We start from the raw sequence: 24,829 nt of genomic DNA on the forward strand, positions 1-24,829 counted from the left end.
AGGAATGAGGACCTGCGTCCCTGCTCTCTGGCATGCAGTCTCTTTATCTGTGATAAATCTGTCTTCAAAAAGGTGGGCAATAGTGGAACAGGCTGGACACAAAAGGACAAATAGTTTATTATTCCACTTAGAAGAGGTATTTAGAACAGTCCAATTCATGGAGCTAGAAAGTAGAACAGTGGTTGCCAGCGTTTGGGTGGAGGGGAGAATGAGGGCTCTCTGTTCAATGGGTATAGAGTTTCAGTTTGGGATGATGAAAAAGTCCTGGAGATGGATGGTGGTGATGGCTGCACAACAATGTGAATATACTTAATGCCACTGAATTGTCCACTCACGAACGTATTAAAATGGTCAATGTTGGGCCGGGCATGGTGGCTCACACCTGTAATCCCAACACTTTGGGAGGCTGAGGCGGGCAGATCATTTGAGGTAAGGAGTTTGAGACCAGCTTGGCCAACATGGTGAAACCCTGCTAAAAATACAAAAAAGTTAGCCGGGCGTGGTGGTGCATGCCTGTAATCCCAGCTACATGGAGGCTGAGGCACGAGAATCACTTGAACCTGGGAGGCAGAGGTTGCCGTGAGCTAAGATAGTGCCACTGCACTCCAGTCTGAGTGACAGAGTGAGACTCTGTTTAAAAAAAAAAAAAAAAAAAAGGTAAATGTTATGTTATCTACAGTATTTATTATCACAATTAAAAAAAAATAAGGGTGGGGGCAGGCATGCTGGCTCATGCCTCTAATCCCAGCACTTTGTGAGGCTGGGGCAGGAGGATTGCTTGAGGCCAGGAATTCCAGGCCATCCTGGCCAACACAGGGAGACCCTGTCTCTTAAAAAAAAAAAAAAAGTAGGCAAGTGATCACAGCATTCTCCCTGGGCCAGATAATGAATTACCTGCAAGCAGAAAAATGGTTATGCCTCTTCATAGACTTAAAGGTGGGATACACCTTCTTCCCCCACGAAGGGCAACTGTTTTGGGGGGCAGATCTTATCAGGTGGCACCTAATGCCACAGTGCCTTTGTTCATCCAAATCATAACTCAAGAAACACTATTTCCAAGGAAATTCCTTGACCAACACATCCTGTTTACCCAAGGAATAACGTCCCCTGAGCCCCAGCATGCTCTTTGGTGTATTCATGTATGTTTCTTTTCCCAAATGTCTTAGAGAAGTGACACTCATCCCTTCTTCCCTCCTTTTTTGATTCCCCCACCACCTTCACTCCAGCTACGCTCCAAACACGTTTCACACTTTGGTGCAACATTTACATTTGTCACTAGATAAATGAACTATCTTAAGTTTAATTCTCTTTAAGTGTCCATCATAGCAGAATTATTACATAAACATGTTCTGAAATTCATTCATTCATTCATTCATTCATTCATTATTATTGAATGAAATCTCTTTTAAGCAATGGAAATAAGAGGAGGTTGAGAACCACTGACTTCCACTATTTTATTTAATGCTTTGAGTTTGATTTTCTATTACAGTTTATATTTCCAGTGTTATCCAGTAAAATGCTTTTTTTCTTAGCCAAAGACAGAATTTTCTTTGAACCATCGATATAGAATAGTTATCTATTTCTCCATTTATAACACTCATCATTATAGAAGGTCAAGGCAAATGCATTAGGCCAGGGTTTTTTTTTTTAAGGTCTCTTTTCCTGATGAAGGTGAAGATGGTCAAAGCTCTCTATGAGAAGACAAATGCTCCCTAGGGAGGTATTTCCGGCCTGATGAGAGCCCCAGGTGAGGCAGAGAGCGGGACCAGAACTCAGGAGAAAACCAAAGCACAGCAACTGGGATGCAGCTGGGGAATGCTTCATGAGCCAAGCCTGCAGCCAACATGGCACTGGACACAACAGCATTCTCCCACCGAATGAGAAGCCATCATTCATTCAACACATTGACTGTACTTCTCTTCAATAAGCCCTGTGCCAACTGCTGGCAATTCCCCTGCACTCACAAAGCCAAACCTTTCAAGTGCTTGGTGCTCAACATGGCACAGAGCAGGTGTACTCAACACTTAGAGGGTGTTTGAAATCCAACTTCTAGAGGTCAGTAGTCACCAGATGGCTCCTCTCACTACCTGGACATGAGAGTGGATCAACGCACTCCACTTGCTGAAATTCACAAAGAGCAATGTGCTCTCAAGAAGTCGGCCTCCATCCCAAGCCAGTGCTCTACAGACAGGAGAAGGAAAGGGAGCCTGGGTACATGGCCTTCCCCAGAGCTCTCCTAAAGGTACAGGCCCAGAAACTAAAGGTCCTGTAGAAGCCTGAAGAATGCTGCCAGGATCCCACCCTCCACTCCATCTCCTCTTTGGGACAACCCCAGGACATTTGCTTCCTTCAAGTTCTTTCCCAGAAGTCTCAACAAATCCTTCCCAAAACCCCAGACTCGTGATCTACCAATCCCCCAAAGCCATTTCAAGAGGTTCTGAAAGTGAAAGAAAGGAAAAGAAGAGAAGGAGAAAGAGAGAAGAAAGCTAGATCTGTCTCTGTCTAAGAGGGGTGGGAAACAAAGCCCTTCCTTTTCTCTTTGTGCACCAATGTGCACCGTTTATTTGGTGACAAAGCTCCAAATGTTAATTGAATGCATTAAAGGCATAATAACACAATCCAGAGAATTATTTTGCTGTATTTTTAAACTTTCAATGTGCTTGGCTACCTACAGCTGAACAAGAACAGGTAAAAGATCTCCCTGAAATAAAAAACAAGAGAATCCGAGGGGAGGGGAGCAGGCACCTACTTGAGAGTTCACCGAGTTCCCATGGAGAAAAGGGCAATTGCCTGGTGCAAGGCAGTTTGGTATCAATGCAATAATTTCTGGATAGCTGCCAATGCTAAGGTTAAAAAGCAATATTACAAGCCTTCTATGATGACAGCCTACTGGGAGACATTTGTTGAAAATTGCTTTGCCTATCATTTAGTCAGCAAAAAAAACCCCACAGTACTAGTTATGCTAGAACTCTGTTGAGTGTGCATCTATAAATGATTCAAATTGTAAGTACATAAAGCCCCCATACAGGTAGATGTAATCACCATAAAAGGCTAGAGCCTTGGCTCTGTTCTTTCACATTGATAGGCCGTATACATTTTCACCATATGTTGCCAAATAAGAAGCATAATTATAAAGAAACTAGATTCTGAGTTTTAAATTCAACTTTTGAAAATGAAATCAGAGTGACTTTTTTGTCACCAGGCAATAAACTTTTCAGCACATTGTGAAAAAATGACGCTCTACACAGCATCACACAGACTGACTTAATTGTAACTCTACCTTTTCTGTCTATAAGAAAGGGCAACTTACAAATTGCCAGGGGAAAAAAAAAGCACAAGCTTTTAACTAGACTGTCTCCTCAAGTCTCCAAATATCCTCAAAACATTTTAAAGCGAGCTAAAGCATGTAAAAGAAAAATAAAGACCTGATTATTCAGGGATCAGGGCAGTGTAAGCAAGTCTGAGTTAGTTTTCAGTTAAAGGTAGATTAGGCGGCTGGGCGCAGTAGCTCACGCCTGTAATCCCAGCACTTTGGGAGGCCGAGGCAGGTGGATCACCTGAGGTCAGGAGTTTGAGACCAGCCTGGCCAACATGGTGAAACCCCATCTCTACTAAAAATACAAAAATTAGCCAGGCGTGGTGGCAGCCACCTGTAATCCCAGCTACTATGGAGGCTGAGACACGAGAATAGCTTGAACCCGGGAGGCAGAGGTTGCAGTGAGCCGAGATCACGCCATTGCACTCCAGCCTCGGGGCAAGAGTGAGACTTCATCTAAAAAATAAAATAAAATAAAAAGGTTAGGAGTTGCCTGGCTAACACTACATAGTCCAAATGAATCATTTCTTTCGTCCTTGTCTGTGACTTAAGAAGTAATTTAATTTCTTAGTGGTTTGGGGCTTTTTGCCTGCTCTGATATCAATGCCCCAGCTTTGAATGGGCACCCCCATCCCCATTCCTTGTCTCTATGAGCCAGGAGTATCTACCTGAATGCACACAAATAAATCTTCATTCCTACCAAAGACTAAGAGTTTAGGTTTGCCCGTTGGGTGTGCACAGGTGTGCACATGAGGCCTTTTGCCTGCAGAAAGGGGGTAGCATAGGCTGCTGGGGAACCTCAGGTGTCAGGGGCATTCCACAGACCTGCCCTCAGCATCACCACCAGCTCCAGAAAACCCATCTGAATGGTTCTCCCCAAAAGGCCCCACTTTCAGGGTCATTCCAAATCACATCAACACGATTCATGGCCTGGTGAAGGGTGAATGAATCGTCCAAGGCAAACACAGAGCTCGCTTTGTTTGGAGGCTGAATCCACAGAGTCAAACTGTAGACTCTGAGAATTGAAAGAGGCTGCCTAGAGCACCTTCGCCCCTGTAGCAACGCCCTATCTCAAAGCTGACCAGCTCCTGCCCATCTGGTGTGACCCTGAGCACATCCTCTTAAAAGCGTGGTTTCAGAAAAGCAAAGACAATTCCATGGGAGTGCGGGGCTGAACCCTCCACAGTGCTGGAAACCCCACCCGGCCAGCCCTGCAAGCAGTTATGGGCACCAAGGACAGAGCAGGAATCAGAGATGATTCCCTTTCGTTTTCAGCCAAGGCTGGGGAAACAGAGGCAGTCCCGGGGGAGTGTTGGAAAGTGCATTTTCTATACTTTATGCTTCCTTTGAAGTGGTCAAAAGAAGGCAGAAACAGCTGCCATCTAGGAATCAAATCCCCACCGGCTTTGTACAACTCCTACCCCCTCCATCTCTCCCAGGCCCCTCCACACACACAGCCAACCCCTCCAACAAACAACCGTTCCTTGGTCAAGCTGGGAAACTGTATTTGTCAGGCTAATTTTCAGAAGTTACTAAAGTGGCCTGGAAAAATGGAAGCCAAGGAGCCTCAAGATTACAAAATAAAAATAGATTTTTTTTATTATTGAGGCATTTTAAGAGCAATTATGTTGCTGCAGTCATAACAGCCATTTCTGCAAACAGCGGGTTTGGAAAATACAAAGGACCCCTGCCACCTCCACACCCACTCCAGGGGCTATTAAAGTTTGGGGAGGGAAAAGAAACAGAAAGCGTTTTTAAGACTTTGGCGTTTTTTGAGTTGATTCTTAAAAATCTATTAACATATCCTTTACCATTCAAAGGGAAATAAAACCAAACACACTTTGGGGAGATGAGGTGAACAAAACCACACTTTGGGAATAAAAGATAAAGGGTTTCATCAAGTCCCAAGTTCACGGAAATGTCACTAATCCCTCACCATCAATCACATCTGTGTTGTATTTTCTGATGTAGCCAGCAGAGAAGAACCGGTCTCCTAAGAGACACAAATCCTGCTTTTGTTGGGGAAATTCTGTGTCCTGTTACCTGAGAAGAGACAGAGAGGGATGCAGACCCTCTCTAACCCAACCTTGAAGGAGGTATTCTTGCATTTAGACCTGCTTCCAGACCAACCTGCCTCCCCAAATTACCTGTGCCAGCCCTGGACCTGAGCCAAGGAGAGTTAACCTTCTATAAAAAGGTGGCTCATGGGCCAGGCGCGGTGGCTCATGCCTGTAATCCCAGCACTTTGGGAGGCCTAGGCGGGTGGATCACGAGATCAGGAGATGGAGACCATCCTGGCTCTCTAAAAATACAAAAAGAAATTAGCTGGGCGTGGTGGAGGGTGCCTGTAGTCCCAGCTACTCCGGAGGCTGAGGCAAGAGAATGGTGTGAACCCGGGAGGCGGAGCTTGCAGTGAGCCGAGATCGCGCCACTGTACTCCAGCCTGGGCCACAGAGGGAGACTCCGTCTTAATAAAAAAAAAAAAAAAAAAAAAAAAGGTAGCTCATGATAAAACCTTAAATGAGGAGCCTCAGGATAGCTGGTGAGTTACTAATACTTTGCAGTCTCTTGACCTGCTGAATATGCAGAAAGTAGTTTCTAAATATCCCCTGAGTTTGTTTTACTATTTACAAATTGAGTCTCTTAGGTAAATCAATGTTGCCAAAGTGGACTGATAAATGAGAACACAATATCTAAAAATAACCCATGAATTCTTCCCCACCAGATAGGCAAGCAAACAAAGCCATTTCCAGTGAATCATTCCTGACCCCCACCCTCACCTTGCTGGGTCAACTATAAACTACCCCTGTCTGCAGATGAACCCAGTAGACACTGTTTTCTAATTTATCCTGAAGAAATCGAAAGGGAGTTTGAAAGGTTAATTAAAATTTCTGGTATAGATTTTGTCGATATGCAACTAAGTACACAATAGTTAGCTAGATCGAGAGCTGGGTTTCTGAATGATTAAGTATTCTGGTTGATATAGAATTACCCTACATCTATGGATTACCAATGTTCAATAATTAGAAAAGAAACAAACCCACTGAGCAACTTTAATTTTTTTTTGATGATTCAACCCTTGGCCTACTGATTCACACATAGCAGGACATCAGTAAGTGTTTGCTACATGCCTGAATTAAGAAGATACATCAGCATTTAGGAGCATCTTTGCGCCATTGGTCAGCTCATTTCATCATCAATATCTTCATCTTAATTCCCCACACAGACTGAGAACCATTTCTGAAATTTCCACTCATTATGACTTCTGATTAAAAACTGCTATCAAGACACAGGAAAGAAGGCAGACAAGGAACAAGAGACATTTCCCTGGCATTTTCTGTAAAGAGCCAGGCAATAAATGTTTTCAGCGTTTATCGTGCAGGCCATACAGTCTTTGTGGAAACCATTCAACTCTGCCACAGTGGTGCAAAAGTAGCCAGAAACAATATGTAAATGAATGGGTGTGGCTGTGTTTCAGTAAAACTTTATTTACAAAAATAGGTGGTCAGCATTTGGGCCATAGTTTGCCAACCCCTGTGCTAAAGTAATGTTTTCTTTTCCTTCATGGCCAAGTATAGAAAAACCTCCCCCATTGAGCTTTCTTTAATACCTTCACAAAGAACTCCCTTTGTTTGAAATTGCCCTGTTAACTTAGCACTATCTTTTTTGTTATGCTTTCACAGCCAGACTGAGACACACAGCATGCCAGACTGCTAATTCTGTGTCCTTCAAACTCACAGCCTTTTAATATCTGCTTAACATTCTTGTAGAGCAGTGGTCACCAACCTTTTTGGCACCAGAGATAGGTTTCGTGGAAGACAACTTTTCCATGCAAGGGGCGGGGGTATTGCTTAAGGATGAAACTATTCCACCTCAGATAATCAGACAATTCTCATAAGGAGTGTGCAACCTAGATTCCTCACATGTGCAGTTCACAATCGGGTTCATGCTCTTATATGAATCTAATGCCACTGCTGATCTGACAGGAGGTGAAGCTCTGGCGGTAATGCTCTTTTGCCGGTCGCTCACCTCCTGCTGCGCAGCCTGGTTTCTAACAGGCCATGGACCAGTACCAGTCCATGGCCCAGTGATCTCCAACTCCTGTTGTAGAGGACAAACTGATTTCTATATCAGGGAAAGGTAAGAGAAATCAGCATTTGGGCACTCAGATTTTCCTGCCTGGTTCCCAGCAATTCAGCTCAGGCCCAAACTTGCAAACCCTATTCAGTGAAACCTAAGAACAGAAAATCTGAGTTTGAATCTTGACTCTGTCCCCGTTTGATTTGGGGTGGGTTACTAAACTTCTCTGAATGTATGTTTCATCAGCCAGAGATGAAGACAACAAATCCTATCTCACAAGGTTAATTATTTTGACAAATATTTATTGAACACTCATAAGGTTCAATACACCTGATTCAATAACACCTGGCCCTGTTCTAGACACTGGGATGTGGGGATGAATATCACAGCCAGGGCCCTGCACTTCTGTAGCTTGTATTCTAGCAAGGAACAAGTAAAAAAAAATGAAAAGTAATTTCAGACAGTGTTGACTACTGTATTTGCTTAATAGGACTATTGCAACAAATCTACAAATTTGATGTCTTAAAAAAAAAAAAAAAACAGCTGGGCATGGTGGCTTACACCTGCAATCCCAGCACTTTGGGAGGCTGAGGTGAGTGGATCACAAGGTCAGGAGCTCGAGACCAACCTGGCCAACATAGTGAAACCTCATCTCTACTAAAAATACAAATAATTTGCCGGACGTGGTGGCAGGTGCCTGTAATCCCAGCTACTAGGGAGGCTGAGGCAGGAGAATTGCTTGAACCTGAGAGGTGGAGGTTGCAGTGAGATGAGACTGTGCCACTGTACTCCAGCCAGGGTGATGGTGCGAGACTCTGTCTCAAAAAATATATAGATATAATATATATTTATAAATTTATATATATTTATAAATTTATGTTTTTATATACACTATATATAATATATATTATATATAGTACCATATATAATATATTATATATAATACTATATAAAATATATAATATATAGTACTATATATAATATATAATTTATAGTATATATTATATATTATATAATACTATATATAATATATAATATATAATACTATATATAATATATAATACATATATAAATATAGAAATATAAAAATACTTATAAATATACATATATATATTTTTCCCCCCCACAGTTCTGGAGTCCAGAAGATCAAAATTAAGGTGTCAGGAGGGCCATGCTGAAGGTTTCTCTGAAGGTTCTAGGAACTCACTCTTCTTTGCTTCTTCCTGCTTCTGCTGGCAGCACATCTCTAGTCTCTGCCTGTGTCTTCATGTGGCCTTCTCTCCATGTCCTCTCCTCTTAGAAGAACAACCAGTCATTGGATTTGTGGCCTATCCTAAATCCTGGATGATTTCCTCTCAAGATCCTTCATTGCTAGGGTCTGAATGTTGGTGTCTCCCTGAAGTTCACATGTTGAAACCTAATCACCGAGGCAATAGTATTAGGAGGTGGGGGCTTTGGGAGGTGATTAATTCATGGAAGCAGAGCCTTCAGGAATGAGATTAGGGCCCTTAGGGCTCCAAAAAGGCACCAGAGACCTGCTTTACTCCTTCCACCACATAAGGACACAGCTAGAAGGTGCCACCTCTGAACCAGGTATTAAGCCCTTACCAAACACGGAATCTGCCAGCACCTTGATCTTAGACCTCCCAGCCTCTAGAACTGTCAGAAATAAAGCTCAGTTGTTTATAAGCTACCCAATTTATGGTATTTTATCGTAGTTTGGAATGTATGTGTGTATATTGTTTATGTATATATATGTGTCTATCATTTATACATGTGTGTGCACGTGCATCTGCATATGTGTGTATATCTGTGTATTTTATATATAATACATGTGCACACACACAGACACACACACAGTTCCAGATGAACTAAGACATTGACTAACCCTATTTCCAAATGAGGTCACGTTCTGAGGTTCCAGGTGGACATGAATTTTGTGGGGGATACAACTAAACCCACTAGAAGTGCTACAAAGAAATTAAACAGGGACATGGGGTAGAGTTTCAGGGCAGTGTGTTGAGGTTATACTTTAGCCACGATGGCTACAGCAAGCATCTCTGAGGATGTGACTGCCTAATGAAGAGTGGCCAGCTACAGGCGGATTATTCCAGAGTGCTGAGGCATGCGTGGGCTTGGACAACAGGTCCCAGGGACCAGATGGAGGCCCGTGGAAGTGAGTGAGCAAGTGAGGGAGTCACATTGCAGGAAGGCCAGTGTGGTGACAGCAGTGGCAGGTCACGGAGCCAGATCCTATAAGCTGATGTGAGAACTAAATGTGGTAAAAGATCCCAAGAACTAGGATGCATTAACTCCTCCTCTGCAAGGGCTAAAAGGGCTGAACTTGTAATCCATCCACCAAAGAGAGTGGGTGGTCCAAGCCTAGGAAGCCCCAAACCACAGCAGGCTTCTGATCGGAGTCTGCATTAATTTATAGACCTCTATCCTCAACGCCCCCACACGATACAGGTGGTTTCCTGATGCAGGATATTAACTTTCAACTGCTGGAGGTCCCAAACCTCCACGCTGGCCTAAAAGGTTTCATCAGGTTTGGATAAGCCTCAGATAAGGAGCTGAACTTTTGCGGGCTTATGAGAACTGCACCTGCAATCCTTCAGAGATTCACTCATCACGAACCTTAATCCATCTCAAATAAAACCTGTGCATACAGACGTGCTTTCCCACCCCTGGCTGTTTAATAAGGAAAAAGAACAGCTTTGTCTGTTCTGTAAAAGCCTCCTCTATTTACACTGTACCCATGGATTTAATTTCCGAGATTTACATTTTAATTCTTTAAGATATGCAGGAGATAAATGGATAGAGAGGCCCAGGTTGAGACACAGCCCTTTCCTGCAAAGCTACTCGCCTTGTTTTCCTCTCTCCCAAGCCCTGGTTTCCTTCTGTTGCCAAACGTAAACTGGTTTCCTTTTCTATCTTCCTCAGGTGTCCTCCCTGTCCACCAGCCCTGGACTCTCTTTCTTGCCCCAGTCCTCCCTTGATGCTTCTCTTTTATTGTGGGCCACCTAGATTGGCTGGTCATCCATCTGTAGTGGTTGAATAATTCTTTCCCAAAATTCTTCTCCCCTGGAACCTCAGAACGTGACCTTATTTGGAAATAGGGTCTTTGCCAAGGTAATTAAGTTAAAATGCGGTCACGATGGATTAGGGTAAGCCCTAAATCCCAAATGACTGGTGTCCTCATAAGAAAAGAAGATATCCAGAGACATACAGAGACAAAGACCATGTGATGATGGAGGCAGAGATGGGAGTGATGCAGCCACAGGCCAGGGAATACTATGGACTGCTGAGAATCCCCAGGAGCTGGAAGCGGCCGGGACAGATCCTCTTCTAGAGCCTTCAGAGAGAGCATGGCCTGCTGACACCTTGATTTCAGACTTCCAATCTCCAGGACAGTGAGGGAATAGATTTCTGTTGCTTTACACCACCTCGTTTGTAATCCTTTATTATAGCATCCTAAGTATCTGCAGCATCCAAGTCCAGAGCCTACTCTGCAGCCATCCCTCAGGCATTTTGGCCCTAAGCCTTCTTCTCACCTGACGCGCTGCAGCCAGACCCCAAACCTGCCTCCTCCTCTGGGGTGGTCCACCTCTGACAGACCTCTGCATTTATCCCTATGGAGGCCACATAAGCTCTCTTTATGTAAAGGACTCCAACTGGGTGGGATCTCTTTTTCCTCAACATTTTATTATAAAGTTTTCAAATATGTAGCAAAGTTGAATTTTACAATGAACAGTCATACTCCTACCCCCAGACTCTACCACTAATGTTGCTTTACCACAAATCTATACTTGCTTTACCACAAATGTATCCATCTATCCACCTCTCTATCCATCCAGCAGTAAATATAAATACATTTTATTTCATATGCATTTCAAAATAAATGGCAGATACCAGTACACTTGTCCCTAAATATTTCAGTGAACACATCACTGACCAGGGTTGGTATTTGTTTCATTTTTTTTTCCTTTTAAAGTGAAATTTACATACAGTGAAATGCACAAATCTTAAGTGTATATTCGCTGAGTTTTGACAAATGTATACACCTGTATAGCCAAAACCCTACTAAGATAGAGAACACTACCATCATCCCAGAAGATTCCCTCTTGCCTTTCAAGTCAATCTCTACTTTCATTTCCCCAGAAGGAAACGATGTTGAGTTCTTTTCCATAATATTTTAGTTTTAAGAATTTCACATAAATGGAACCATATAGAATGTTGTCCTCTTTTGCGAAGGACTGCCTTCACTCAGTGTAATGTTTCTGAAATTCGTCATGTTGTTGTGTGCAAACTTTGTTGCTTTTTATGGTTGAGTAGTGTTCCATTTGATGAGTATCACAGTTTGTCCTTTCTCCTACTGATGGACACCTGGACTATTTCCAGTTTGAGGCTATTATGAATAAAGCTGCTATGAAGATTTGTGTACAAGTCTCCTTCTTAGACACATGCTTTCATTTCTCTGGGGCCTGGGTGAGATCTCTGGCCCGATTATGGCACTGTCTATCTTGATCCAGTGGCAAGCCCCACTCAGTTTACTGTTTCCTTCAAGATGACTATGTAATGTACTCATAAAGAATTCAGACCAATTTCCTGGGTCTGAACTCAGATTCAGTCCTTCACTAGCTGTAAGACCTTCTGCAAAGTTTGACTTCTTAACTTCTACTTATGTTTTGGGGATCTATTTCAGCATCTGAGACCTGGGGATAGAAATGGAGATTAGTGAGTATGTAACTCTTATGGGGTTTCTCTTAGTCAGCCTGATCTGCTATAGCAAAATATCTGAAACCACAAAGATTTATTTAGCGACAAATACTTATTTCTCACAGTTCTGGAGATTGGAAGTCCAAGATCCTGGTGCCAACGGGGTGGGGATCTTGGTGAGGACTCTCTTCCTGGCTTGCAGATGGAGGCTTTCTTCCTGTGTTCTCACATGGCAAAGAGCAGAAAGCTGAAGCTCTCTGGTCTTTTTTTATAAGGGTGCTAATCCCATTCATGAGAGCTCTACCCTATGACCTAATTATCCCCAAAGGCCCCACTTTCTAATGCACACTTTGGGGTTAGGATTTTAACATATGACTTTGGGGGAAACAAAAACATTTAAGTTTATACCAGGATCATTCTGGGGAGAAAGCGAGTTAATGTATGTGGAGCGCTCATTGACATGCCTGGCACACAGTAAGTTAGTTAGTTAGCAGAAACAACCATTATCTTCTGCCACCCCACAAACAATATGGACAGTTTTATGGTGTGCTCACAGTGCATGCTATTTCTCTGCTTAAAGAGCTGCAATGACTTCCTTGGGCTTTCTAGAACAAGTCTAAACTCTGCTGCCTAGGTTTTTAAATAACCAAGAAAATCATTGTTCAAGCTATCTAAAATAACATTTTTTTTCTTCTTAAGGAGGTGGTATTCCATCCACTCGGGGGTATAATATTCATGCTGATTGGGAGTGCTGAGTCACTGACTAGTAGTCCTTGAGTAATGAAAGGAGTAATAAAAATGAGTAATATAAATGGGAAAACTCAATAGCCAATACTATTCACTTGGTAGACAAAAATCTCTTCAATCATACTGAGAGTGTTAGGGGGCAGAAGAAAACAGAGGGTCTTTTGCAGTAAGCACATTGCAAAGGCTCCATAACTGGCTCCATCCAATCTCAACCCAGAGTCTGCCAGGTTTGCTGCCCTCTCAACATCCCATAAAAACAACACCATACTTGTTTTGGTCTCCACCTCCATTCAGACTGTCCTCCTCCCGCCCCTCACTCCCCGGGGTTGCCCTTATCCTGCCCAATTAGACATTCAGTTTCCTTCAAAACCACCTCCCAAACCATTCTTGTAGTAGCCTCTCCTTCAGGGGCACCTATCTGTAAAGCTTCCTCCTGCACTGGAAGAGGACAGCACCCACAGACCAACCAGGCTTGGGTCTCCAGTGAAACTGTTGGTGCTTAGAAAACAGAGGCAGTATCTGCTAAGTCCCCTGGGGTCCCTGACCATGGCTTGTACAAACCTGGGCAAGTAAATACTTGCTGATTCATTCTAAGTCCAAACACTGTCCCCATTCCCCTCACCTCTGCCACCTACTCCAAAGAATGGTAGTGAGGGAACAAAACAGAGAAAGATTTCTGGATCCAAGAATAAGGTAAGATTTGGATTCACTGTCAACATGATCATTGATTACACTACCAGAGTTCTGCCTCAACCTCATAAAAGGACCTAGGCTATCAAATACGAACATACAAGAAGCATGTACATACACTCAACCCACACAAAACACCGATTCCTCCGAGCTTTGTCCTCTTTTCCACTTTCATTCATCAAACATCTATTGAGCCCCTACTATGTGCTCAACACTGCACTGGGTGCCAGGGATTCAAAATAAAAGACAAGCTCCATCCTGTCTAGGAGCTCAATCTGGTGTGGGAAGCCAGATGTGTAGACAGATCATTCTGAGAGCGGGAGAAAAGTGCTAACAGAAGGGTGGGCAGAACTCCCACTTGAGGGGTGGGGGAAGTCAGAGGCAACCTGACTTCCAGCAGAAAGGATTTGGGCTGAGTTTTGAAGAATAAGCAAAAGCAGCAGTATATCTATAAGGAGCATTGGGCGGCACCTTCTCAAAGATTTCAAAGGAAAATGTCACAGTGGCTGTGAATATGGTCATAATAAGACAGTAGAAGACCATGTGGAAATGAGAGTCTGCCTCTCCCCACACACACCAGAGACAAGCACCTTGTATTGGTCCATTCTCACCCTGCTATAAAGAACTAACCGAGACTGGGTAATTCATAAAGAAAAGACTTTCATTGACCCACAGGCTTAACAGGAAGCATGGCTGGGAGGCTTTAGGAAACTTACAATCATGGTGGAAGGGGAAGCAAGCATGTCTTACCATGGTGGAGCAGGAGAGAGAGAGAGCTAAGGGGGACATGCCACACTCTTTTAAACCATTAGATCTCGTGAGAACTTACTCACTATCATGAGAACAGCAATGGGGAAATCCACGCTCATGATCTAATCACCTCCCACCAGGCCCCTCCTCCAATTTGATATGAGATTTGGGATTAAGGGGAGGACACAAATCCAAATCATGTTACATCCCCAGTTGGGCCAGCCCCCTTGATGGCAGACCCTGGCTACTTTTCTGAGGATGGGGTGCTGAAAAGAGGTAAAAGAACTCCAGGTAGAGGAATCAATCCATCCAAAGGCATAGGGGCAGCCGTGGATGAGCATTTTGAAGAACAGGGATCAATCTGGCCAAGCCTTATGGAGATGAATGGGGTGCGATGGGGGAGGGGTGCTAGAAATGAAGGCAGGTATCAGGGCTCGAGGAGGTCTGGCCCGGTATCCCCTAGAAGAAAGCCACTTGTCAATGAGTGGCCACACCCAGCCATCAGCAGAACATATTACCAAACCTACTGTCAAGTGTAAAGAACACATTTCTATGAACTCACAAATTGCATTCCAAAAGATCACTTCAGCTGCTAACAAAAAATTCGTATGAATCAACTACAATTGTTTGTAATTCTCTGTGACTTCCAGCAAGCCAGACTCCAAAAACAATGCGAGTGGGGCTCCCAGACATCAGGGGTTCAAGCAGCCCCCACTCTCTGACTTCTGGGCTGAAGGGAACCAGGTGCATCAGAGGCTGCAGAAAGAATCAGAAAATAGGCTCCACATATCTCCACAGGCACCCGTCAGCTGGCTGATAGATGCAGCCTTCACAGCAGGTCTCCAAATAATAACAGCTCTGGCTGGAGGGGACTGTGCACCAGCACAGGCATCTGGGAAGGGACATCAGAGAGAGACAGCTGGGGGAAGTTGGCACATGGGCACCAGCCCAAACAGACAAACATGCTCAACCATTCATGAACACGACCACCCTCCTGCCCAAGCAGGAGATTCCCAGAAGCCTCATAATCTAGCCCGAGGACAAACTCATAGAGACTTAAAAGATGGCTCTATCCTGGTCCCCAGTGAGCAACAATCTCAATTGGGAAAAAGGTACAGAGGGTTTAAGCACTCAATCAATTAGGGAAGGTACAGAGGGTTTAAGCACTCAACAGCTGGAGTATTGTAAACAGTTCTGTTGTTTTGTCCCTGGCTTGCCTATGCTATGGGAAAAGCACAAATGCCTTTGCATAGAAACAAGACACTATGCAATTGGCCTCTGCTCTAGATAAGGCAAACCCACTGAGAAACTAGCAAAGCTAGAACTGGCTGAGAAGTCCTGAGAACAAGCCTGGGTCTGGCGTAGAAGCAGAAGGGCATGCAATAAACTTGTACTTCTACATCTGAGCAGTCATATCTGGCCTTGGAAAGTGTCAAGGATCTGTGACTCTGTCCCACTGTGGGTAGATGAAAGCCCTTCTCTAGGTGTCAAGAAAGCAGATTGAACCCAGGTAGACTGACCTGAAGTCAAAATCCTGGTCCAGGTGTCTTACCATGGGAGTGGGAATTTACAAATAACCAGTGAGAGGAGGCTAGAATGATCCATGTGGTGATGGGTTAGAGTCGAACACATCAAGAGGAACTCATGCTTAATTTAATATTTATACACCTGGTTATATATATAAATATTTACAGATATGTGCATATGCACAGGTCAGTGTACATGCATATACTTATTTGCTCTGTCAGCTAGGAGGGCCGAAAAGAAAGGACACCCTGGTAGCAATAAGCACACCTAACACCCAGATCTTGGTTTCTCGTATCATTCTTCAATGATCAGAACCAGGACTCCTTGGAGAAGTGATTGTACAATCCTATTGATTGTGGGATTACGGTGGGAAATATAAATGATGAGCCTGGAGCATCTTCTAGTGCCATAAGTATTACAGAAGTGCTCAAAAGGTTACTTTTGTTAAGGAATATGTCAAAGGGGCATAGAAGCCAGCTGAAAGAGCTCCAAGTGGCCAAAATGGGAACAATTTGAGCAACAAAATAAATAAAATAGTAATAGATTAGAACTCAAAGCATAAATACCTATGAGTTCATATTGATGTAAGTTATTGAATAAATACATACATGAGGGATAAGTGCCAAGTCTCCAGTGCAGAAGAATAATTTATGTAGATAGGCGACCCTCAATGAGGTGGAGCATAACTCCCCACTCCTTAAAGGCAGGCTATGCATAGATTTCCTTCCAAAGAGTATAGTATGGAAAGGAGGAGGAAAGTAACCACACCAGTGGAGAAACTTGACACACACTATTTCAGCCAAGTGATCAAGATCAACATCAGCTGTCATAAATCACATTGATAGAATGTGCCCTTGATATGATGTGACACAATGGTAAGAATCTAAGTATATACAAACATAGAAAATGCATTAAAAAATCCAATATTATAATCTTATGGGACCACCATCATTTAATGCTGTCATTGACTGAACCACTGTCATGCAGCACATGACCGTACCTTATAAAGTTTGGGGGCAGATTCAGTGAGGAAATGTGTGCAAAATACTTAGCTCAATGTCTGGAATACAGGGGCACACAAATACTAGCATTATTATTATCCCAATAAAAATTTTAAAAGGGGCCGGGCACGGTGACTCACACCTGTAATCCCAACACTTTAGGAGGCCAAGGTGGGTGGATCACGAGGTCAGGAGATCAAGACCATCTCGCCAACAAGGTGAAACCCCATTTCTAGTAAAAATTAAAAAATTAGCTGGGCGTAGCGGGACGTGCCTGTAATCCCAGATACTCAGGAGGCTGAGGCAGGAGAATTACTTCAACCTGGGAGGCAGAGGTTGCAGTGAGCCGAGAACGCACCACTGCACTCCAGCCTGGCGACAGAGCTAGACTTCATCTCAAAAAAGAAAGGAAAAAAAAAAGATATATATATATATATATATATATATATATATATATATATATTCTTTAAAAGGACAAACTGCTCTTCTTTTATAGCCACGACTTCAACAAAAAAATCTAAAAGTTTCCTTCTTTCCTGATAAGGAATTTTGAAAGACAAGTTAGCGGTGGGAGACCCCCTTTAAAACCTCACCCCAAACTCATGCCCTCAGATGGGAGTGGGCACACAATGAATCTGTGACAAGGAAAGCTCCACCCCAAGGTCACCTGGCAGGGAAGAGGCAGCCTCGCACAGCCCCCGTAGAATGTGATACAACATCTCAGAGAAAGTGATTATTTAAATCTGGTTATCATTTTCCTCATACATCACACACACACACACACACACACACACACACACACACACAAAGTGAATCTACGCAAAATTAAATGGTAATGTTGTTCCGTTTGTGCCGGAAAGATGGATGCATTTTCTACATGACTTCGAATATTTTACTGATTCTACTGAAACATTTGCACAGAGGAGTGTGACTGGGGAGCCAACTAGTTTCCACCATAAAAGTGTTCATGCATTTTTCTCATTTCCTAGTTTGCCATCACATAACAACTTGGAATGTTTACCTGGAAGTGGTAAAAATAGATTTCATTTATTCACTCAAATCCCACACTCATAAAGAAAACAATCTTTCATAATGTAAGACATTATCAGGGGGAGCATAATTCATGGCTAAGGGGTCGCAGCTTTATAATAGATGGGTTTTCAGAAGTGGCTGAGTAAACCTAAGACGAAAGCCGAGCAGTTTGACCATTAAGTTTGAAATACGCAAAAGAGCTCAAGTCAAGCTCCTGATAAATGGCAGTGGGCCCGTCACCACAAGCCCACCCCGACAATTAACAGGCTTGGCTCGGCTGCCAGAAACCAAACTATGATTTATTGTTCTCTTCAAATTAATAAAAGCAATGCCATCCATTGTGGATTCCAGTATTTATCCATATGGGAAAGAGCTGATGTTTCAAAATGGCCATGTGAACAGGTTACACTTCTGAAACCACATTCTTTTTTTTTTTTTTTTTTTTGAGACGGAGTCTCACTCTGTCGCCCAGGCTGGGCTGGAGTGCAGTGGCGCGATCTCGGCTCACTGCAAGCTCCGCCTCCCGGGTTCACGCCATTCTCCTGCCTCAGCCTACCGAGTAGCTGGGACTACAGGCGCCTGCCACGACGCCCGGCTAATTTTTTGTATTTTTAGTAGAGACGGGGTTTCACCATGCTAGCCAGAATGGTCTCGATCTCCTGACCTCGTGATCCACCCGCCTCGGCCTCCCAAAGTGCTGGGATTACAGGCGTGAGCCACTGCACCCGGCCTGAAACCACATTCTTTTAACCTTAATTCACCACCATGAGAGAAGCCTCTGCTTTCACCCAGGTTATCTAGTGCATAGCCAAAACCTGCACAAGGGATATTACTGTACTTTATTAACTCAAGTCCACTTAAAACTTCTCCAGATAGAGCATCTACAGAAAGACAAACAGGGTCAGAGATCTCTCCAATTCTCTCATTTTACAGATGAGAAAACTGAGGCCAGAGGCCAAAGCACCTGGCCAAACTCCCCCTGCAAATGTCGCAACCCTGCTGGAGAAAAACTGAGGTTTCCTAATCACCTGTCACCAATCTGAGATCAGAGGCCATTCTGGCCATAGATGAGTTCAGTTTGTTTGTTTAACCTTTAACTAAAAGCTTAAACATTGTAAGGTCTGGCACACCATTCCAGATTCCTGGCTTCTCTAGAAAATCCTGGCTATGTGGCAATTGTGGGTCCAAATTCCTGCCTGGCCTCACTCTGCAGAGCTGGGGAGTAGCCACCCATGGCAAATGGGCATGTGGTGTCGAAGGAGACACAGTCCTACAAAAACCCCCTTTCTTTGTTGCCAGTGGTCCTGGAGACCTTGGAATTTGGTGTCTTTCCTCTGCATCGTACTCAGCTGAGGCTTAAAAATATATGATTGATATATATATATATCATATGCATGTAATACATATGATACACACATGTATGTATGTATTGCAGAAAAGTGGCTTTTTAAAATCTGAAGACACATATAGGAATATTTTAATAATGTCTTGATGAGCATAATTTGCCAGCCTTAAGGACAGCAGATGTAAGTCATGGGCACAAGACCCTCTTCAGGCAAAGCGAGCAGAAAGTGAGCACTCAGCAGAGGTGAGCTGGCTAGGAATGGGGCTACTCGTTCTCACTGCCCGAGACAGCAGAGACTCTTGAAGCACGGCAGTTAGAGCCTCCCACTCAGCCATCAGCGCTGGTCCTGATCTGCACTTCTCATGTACTGTTCTGTGTGTTTTTGCAGCATCCAGAGTGGTCATTTTTAAATGTGAATAAGACCATGCCATTCTCCTGTTTAAAATTCACCTCTGACTCCCTTTCTCTCAGCTCCCTAGATGCCCTTTTCTCCTTGCTCATTTCACACAACTTTCTCCTTCACTCACGAGCTCCAGACACACCCCAGGCTTTCTTCTGAACCTGGAACATCGGGGTGTTCCTACCTTGTAAATCCTTCTGTCCTCCCCCAGATACTTCAATAACTGGCCCTACTTGTCATTCTCTGGCCACTCCTTCTGCAGTGGCCCTAGTAGCCACTGGCACATCACCCTGAGATATTTTCTTCATTCATCCCTGTTTGAATTCACCTTATTTGTAAACTTGACTACAGAATGCCCCTCAAGCTAGACTATAAGTTCCACGAAAACAGGACCCTTTGCTATCTTTTTCACTTATTCTCAAGGTCTAGAAAGTGCCCTGCGCATATGTACTGGCTGCAGAATAAACATGTCATGCCCTGTGTTTGAGGGGTATGGCAAATTACTGGAGCCAGAAGAAAAATCTCTCCATTAATAAGATCCTGGCTCCAGATAAGAACAAGGGAGGAGGAAAGGTTATACCTCTCTGGGCTCAGAGTCTTCAAGGGACTTCAGTTGACAGCGCAGGGAGAATTAACTAAATGGTGAAATCTTTATACTGCGCCCACTTACGCTTTAAAATGCTCTGCTGAGTGGTATTGTTGTGATTTCCAAGCGGCTTGCTCAGTTTCTGTTCGATTTCAGAATCAAGGTTGAGGCAACGGATGAGCATTCAAAACGTGCTTCAGTAACTTCAAATGAGGCGTGCATGTGTGTTTGTGTGGTCCTGACTTCATCATTAGTAAATGATTGGTATTAAAGTACCCTAAAACTCAAGACCCTAGACACACATGCGCATACAGAATTTTCAATTGCATTTGAAATTGTGAAGAGCAATTCTATGGCACTTCGGAATTCCTGAGAGCTACCCAATGTCTCTGTGGACAACAGGGAATGTAGGTCAATTAAGGCTCCTTGAAAACATGGCCCCGTGGCCCTGGAACTCGTATGTAGAAAGGCCCAGCTGCAAGCCCACTGGTCCTTAACTGTCCTCAGACTCTGTGGTCTAAGCATCACAGCAAGTGGCATTTACAGATGAAAGAACAGAAAGAAGCTATAAAATGACATGAGAGCAGGGTAGACACACACTCTCACGTGCACATGCCACAGACACAGCAGAGAAAAACCCAGCAATAACTGCTGTGCTGTCACCTACTATAATAAGATTGATCTGTAGTGAAATATAAGATAATGCAATCCAGAGGAAATAACTTCTGTTTCCTCTGAGAACGTCTGATGTTGTCAACTGCAAGCCTGCTTCCCTCTTCTGCCTGCCACAATGCACAGCAGCCCAAACAGGCAGGGACTCCACTGGGCAGAGTCCTCCCTCCCTCACTGACAGAAGCACACATTTATCAAGTGGTGTTCCCCCAACTGCCCATGACTTCTTGGCCAAGTCAAAGCAAGCAGGGCCTGGATGCCCATGGCGTGTCCAGGAAGGCAGGGCCACTCAATGTTGCCATTGTATGCGTGGGCCTCAGACAACGCAGTGGCGTCTGTTCACTTGAAGCTAAGTCGTTTTCTGCTTGTTGATTTCTAGCACAATTTATCATCCCCATATTTCAACTTAATGGTACAATTCTGGCCCTGAGTTTTAACCACAGAAGACCTTGTGGAGATCACGGTTTTAGATTCTGTCTGTAAGACACAGAGCTGATGTAACTGTCACCAGTTGAACATTTTACGGAGCAATATTTTCATAAGCAGGATGGCCAGAAACAAAGGTAAGGAGGGGGTACCAGCGGGCGAGTTCTTTGCCATTATTTTAGAGAATGTGTCTCCATACGAAATGGTCCAATATGGCCAGAGCCATGTAAATAATTCACAAAAGCAAGTTCAGTTCCTTCCATTTGAAATCCGAGTAATACCTTATAAGGGAGCGGCCGCCCACTGACACACAGAGCAATGGGTAGCTTGCGGCTTCCATCTCTGGCAGATGTTATTAAGTCTCGATAGCCAGTGATTTGTAGATGATTATAACTTTTGCTCTGCATATCATTGTTACTGACAGGCAAATCCCATCAATCGAATGGCATGACTGATTAAAAAAGAAGGCAAACTTGACAGAGGCAGTCTGGTAAGCCATTTTTTTCTGCCAATTACAACCACCATGAACGCTCACCATTGTGTGTAGAAAAGCCAGATCTGACACCAGCCTCCCCTCTCCCCATTCTCCAGTAACCTCAACACACATGTTCCAGAAAGACTTTCCAAACTCAAATGTTTTGTGTTTCAAGAGGAAAAATGCAATTCAGTGTGGGGTTGCTTACATTCTAGTGCACAGAAAAAAAATGATCTGCCTAGAGTGCCCCACTGACCCCCCAGTTTGTCAAGGAAGAAAACTCACTGCAGCAACAGGCCCTGACAGCAGCACTTTCATTACACGAACAGTCACGACACCTTTTCAATTTTGCTCATCTCTTAGTCTCTAGCCAAATGGAACTTATTACTTATAGCTTGTTGGGATTTATGAATTATTTATAAAAGTAAGTCTATGACTCCAGACTCTTAAAAGACAATACGACAGTACCCTCATTGTTATCCACAACTGCACTTCTATCAGAGAAAGCAGATATTCTCCATAACACACGCTGCATGTTTGGGGTGAAATAACAGTTGTGAAAATACCAAGCCTGTAAGATTATTTGGAAGCTATTTATGGAATGCCTGGGTGTATTTTTAAACCAGTCTCTTTTATTGTAAAGCCAGCCTTAGATTCCAGAAAGACACAGCAGATGTGTGCTACCAACATATTTCCCAGCTTGACTACAAACAGTGATGCCCTGCTACTTTTACCCAGTAGTGTCAAGCTGTGATAAAAAGCCAATTCCCCCTTGACGTATATCCAGAAGGTTCGAGGAGGCCATGACCCATGAGTCTCCTGCTGCACCCCAGAGCACAATTGCTCTGCATCCTAAGTGGGGACTAAAACATGGGCCAATGTGGGGTTAGGATTTCACCTCCAGCTCCTCAGAGCACATGACCTTGCCTGGTAAAACAGATGACACTGCACACCCTCACCTGGGTGACACTATCTCAGTCAGACCCAGCTGGCGAGGCTGAAAAGCATGAAGTGACCAGCCAGCCATGGCCTTGCCACACCTCTACAACAGTGGCATGTTTGCTTGGCAAAGGAATCTCCGCTGGCACTGGTATAAGGAGCAGCAGCTGAGCCGGATGCAGGAGCCCCAACGGACAGTGGCCTTCCCCCAGACTCCCCTCCAGAGTATCAGTCCTCACCAGGCCCACAGGATCCCTCTCTCCTTCCAGGGCCCAGCCACAGACCCCTCTCCAAGCGTCCCTGCCCAGCTGTCCAGTCTACATCTTACCCCCAAGCATGGCTCAGAGGAAGAAGCAGAGGTTGGACAGCAGAGGCCCAGGGAGGCTGATGGCACTTTAAGCCACTGTCCTCATGGTGTCCCTGAGGGCCCAAATGACATGTCCATAGAGAATGGGAAACCCCATAACCCTCTGTACACAGACCATACCCATGTTCCCCAAAGAGCACAGCCAGTGAAAAAGCAGGCAGGAAACAGTGAACTTACCTTGCTGAAAAACATCTGCCAAGAAAGAAGAAAAATAGGGGAGGGGAGAGGGGAGAAAGAGAGGAGAAAAAATATTAATAATAATGTTGAAAAGGACAGTATGATGATGACATATGCTGACTTTGCTAAGCACTCTATGCATATTTCCTTTAACTCAGGAGGCAGTGCTTAAGAGCTCAAGCTCTGGAATGAGGCTGCTTGCATTTCAATCCTGGCCTCACACTTACTAACTCTGTGACTTACAGTTCCCTAAACCACAAAATAGATCTAAGTACGGGAAAAATTAAACAAATGATGTCATACATTTTAAGAGCTTAGACCAGTGCCCAGTACATAGTAAACATAGAAAAATCAGCAGCTATTATTTATATTAATACTACTTTCACAACAATCTTATAAAGTAAGTTTTATTATAGTTCTCATTTTATAGATGGGGAAACTGAGGCTCTAGAAAGTTAAATAACTCATTCAAGGCCACAGAGGAACAAGCATGGTCAAAGTGTGTTAGAAAGGTTAAAAAAATTAATGTATTTTTTCCAACAAACATTGAGAAGCTACTAAATACCCTAAATGCCAATTACACTGACACCAGGAAACACACATCTAGGGCCAGACACGGTGGCTCATGCCTGTAATCTCAGCACTTTGAGAGGCTGAGGCAGGCGGATCACCTGAGGTCAGGAGTTCAAGACCAGCCTGGCTAACATGGTGGAACCCCATCTCTACTAAAAATACAAAAATTAGCCAGACGCAGTGGTGGGTGCCTGTAATCCCAGCTACTCGGGAGGCTGAGGCAGGAGAATCACTTGAACCCAGGAGGAGGAGGTTGCAGTAAGCCGAGATCGCTCCATTGCACTCCAGCCTGGGCAACCAGAGCAAAATTCCGTCTCAAAACACACACACACACACACACACACACACACACACACACACACACACACACATCTAGTTAAAAAAATAAACAAACAAGCAGTCACTAACTACCACCCCCACCAGAAATTCAATGGCCTGGTTTTGAATTTTATGTAAATGGACTGATACAACATGAATCCTTTTCTTGGCTTCTTTTGGAGTCATCCATACTGTAGCACATGGTAGCTCATTCATTCTCACTGCCATGTAGTATTTCACTGTGGGGTTATACTACAGTTTATTTCTCCACTCGAATGTTGCTGGACATTGGGTTGTTCTCCACGTTTGGCAATTAGGAATTGTGATGAACATTTTCATACATATATTTTCACAAACTTATGTACAAATGCCAAGTACTTTTTGACATCTCCCACATGGATTCAGGTTCACCCTGCTTATACCGCCTCCCACTCACTCCAAAAGTACGCTCATTTGCTCATGCTTTCTCACTCAGTAACTTAAAGACAAAAGAACACCAGCAGAGATACAGACAGTACCACTCAGATGTGAGCCAGTTTCTGCTCTGATGGTAGGATTGTAAAAAGGAATGAAACTTCTAGAAGATAGTTTGATGGTATATAAAAAAAGATTAAATATGCATTCCTTGGCCCAACAATACCACTTCTAGGACTCTAATCTAATGAAATAATGAAATGTATAAAAGAAAT

At 43.7% G+C, this 24,829-nt stretch overlaps 1 protein-coding gene across 10 annotated transcripts in view; it reads right to left on the minus strand.

The window, feature by feature from the left end:
- GFRA1 (GDNF family receptor alpha 1) overlaps positions 1-24,829 on the minus strand; it is a 217,475-nt gene that overhangs the window by 131,615 nt on the left and 61,031 nt on the right. For 5 of the 10 annotated variants that reach the window (XR_010113209.1, XM_003825617.5, XM_008950950.5 and 2 more), the window contains exon 5: positions 23,250-23,264. The exons of the other annotated variants lie outside the window; for them this stretch is intronic. Coding sequence is in view for 4 of the 5 variants with exons in the window: in XM_003825617.5 (XP_003825665.3) it covers positions 23,250-23,264 (15 nt within the window). In the remaining variant the exon portion in view is untranslated. The remainder of the gene's footprint in view (positions 1-23,249; positions 23,265-24,829) is intronic. 10 annotated transcript variants of the gene reach the window in all.

This window comes from Pan paniscus, chromosome 8 (genome assembly GCF_029289425.2).
Source record: "Pan paniscus chromosome 8, NHGRI_mPanPan1-v2.0_pri, whole genome shotgun sequence".
Taxonomy (NCBI): domain Eukaryota; kingdom Metazoa; phylum Chordata; class Mammalia; order Primates; family Hominidae; genus Pan; species Pan paniscus.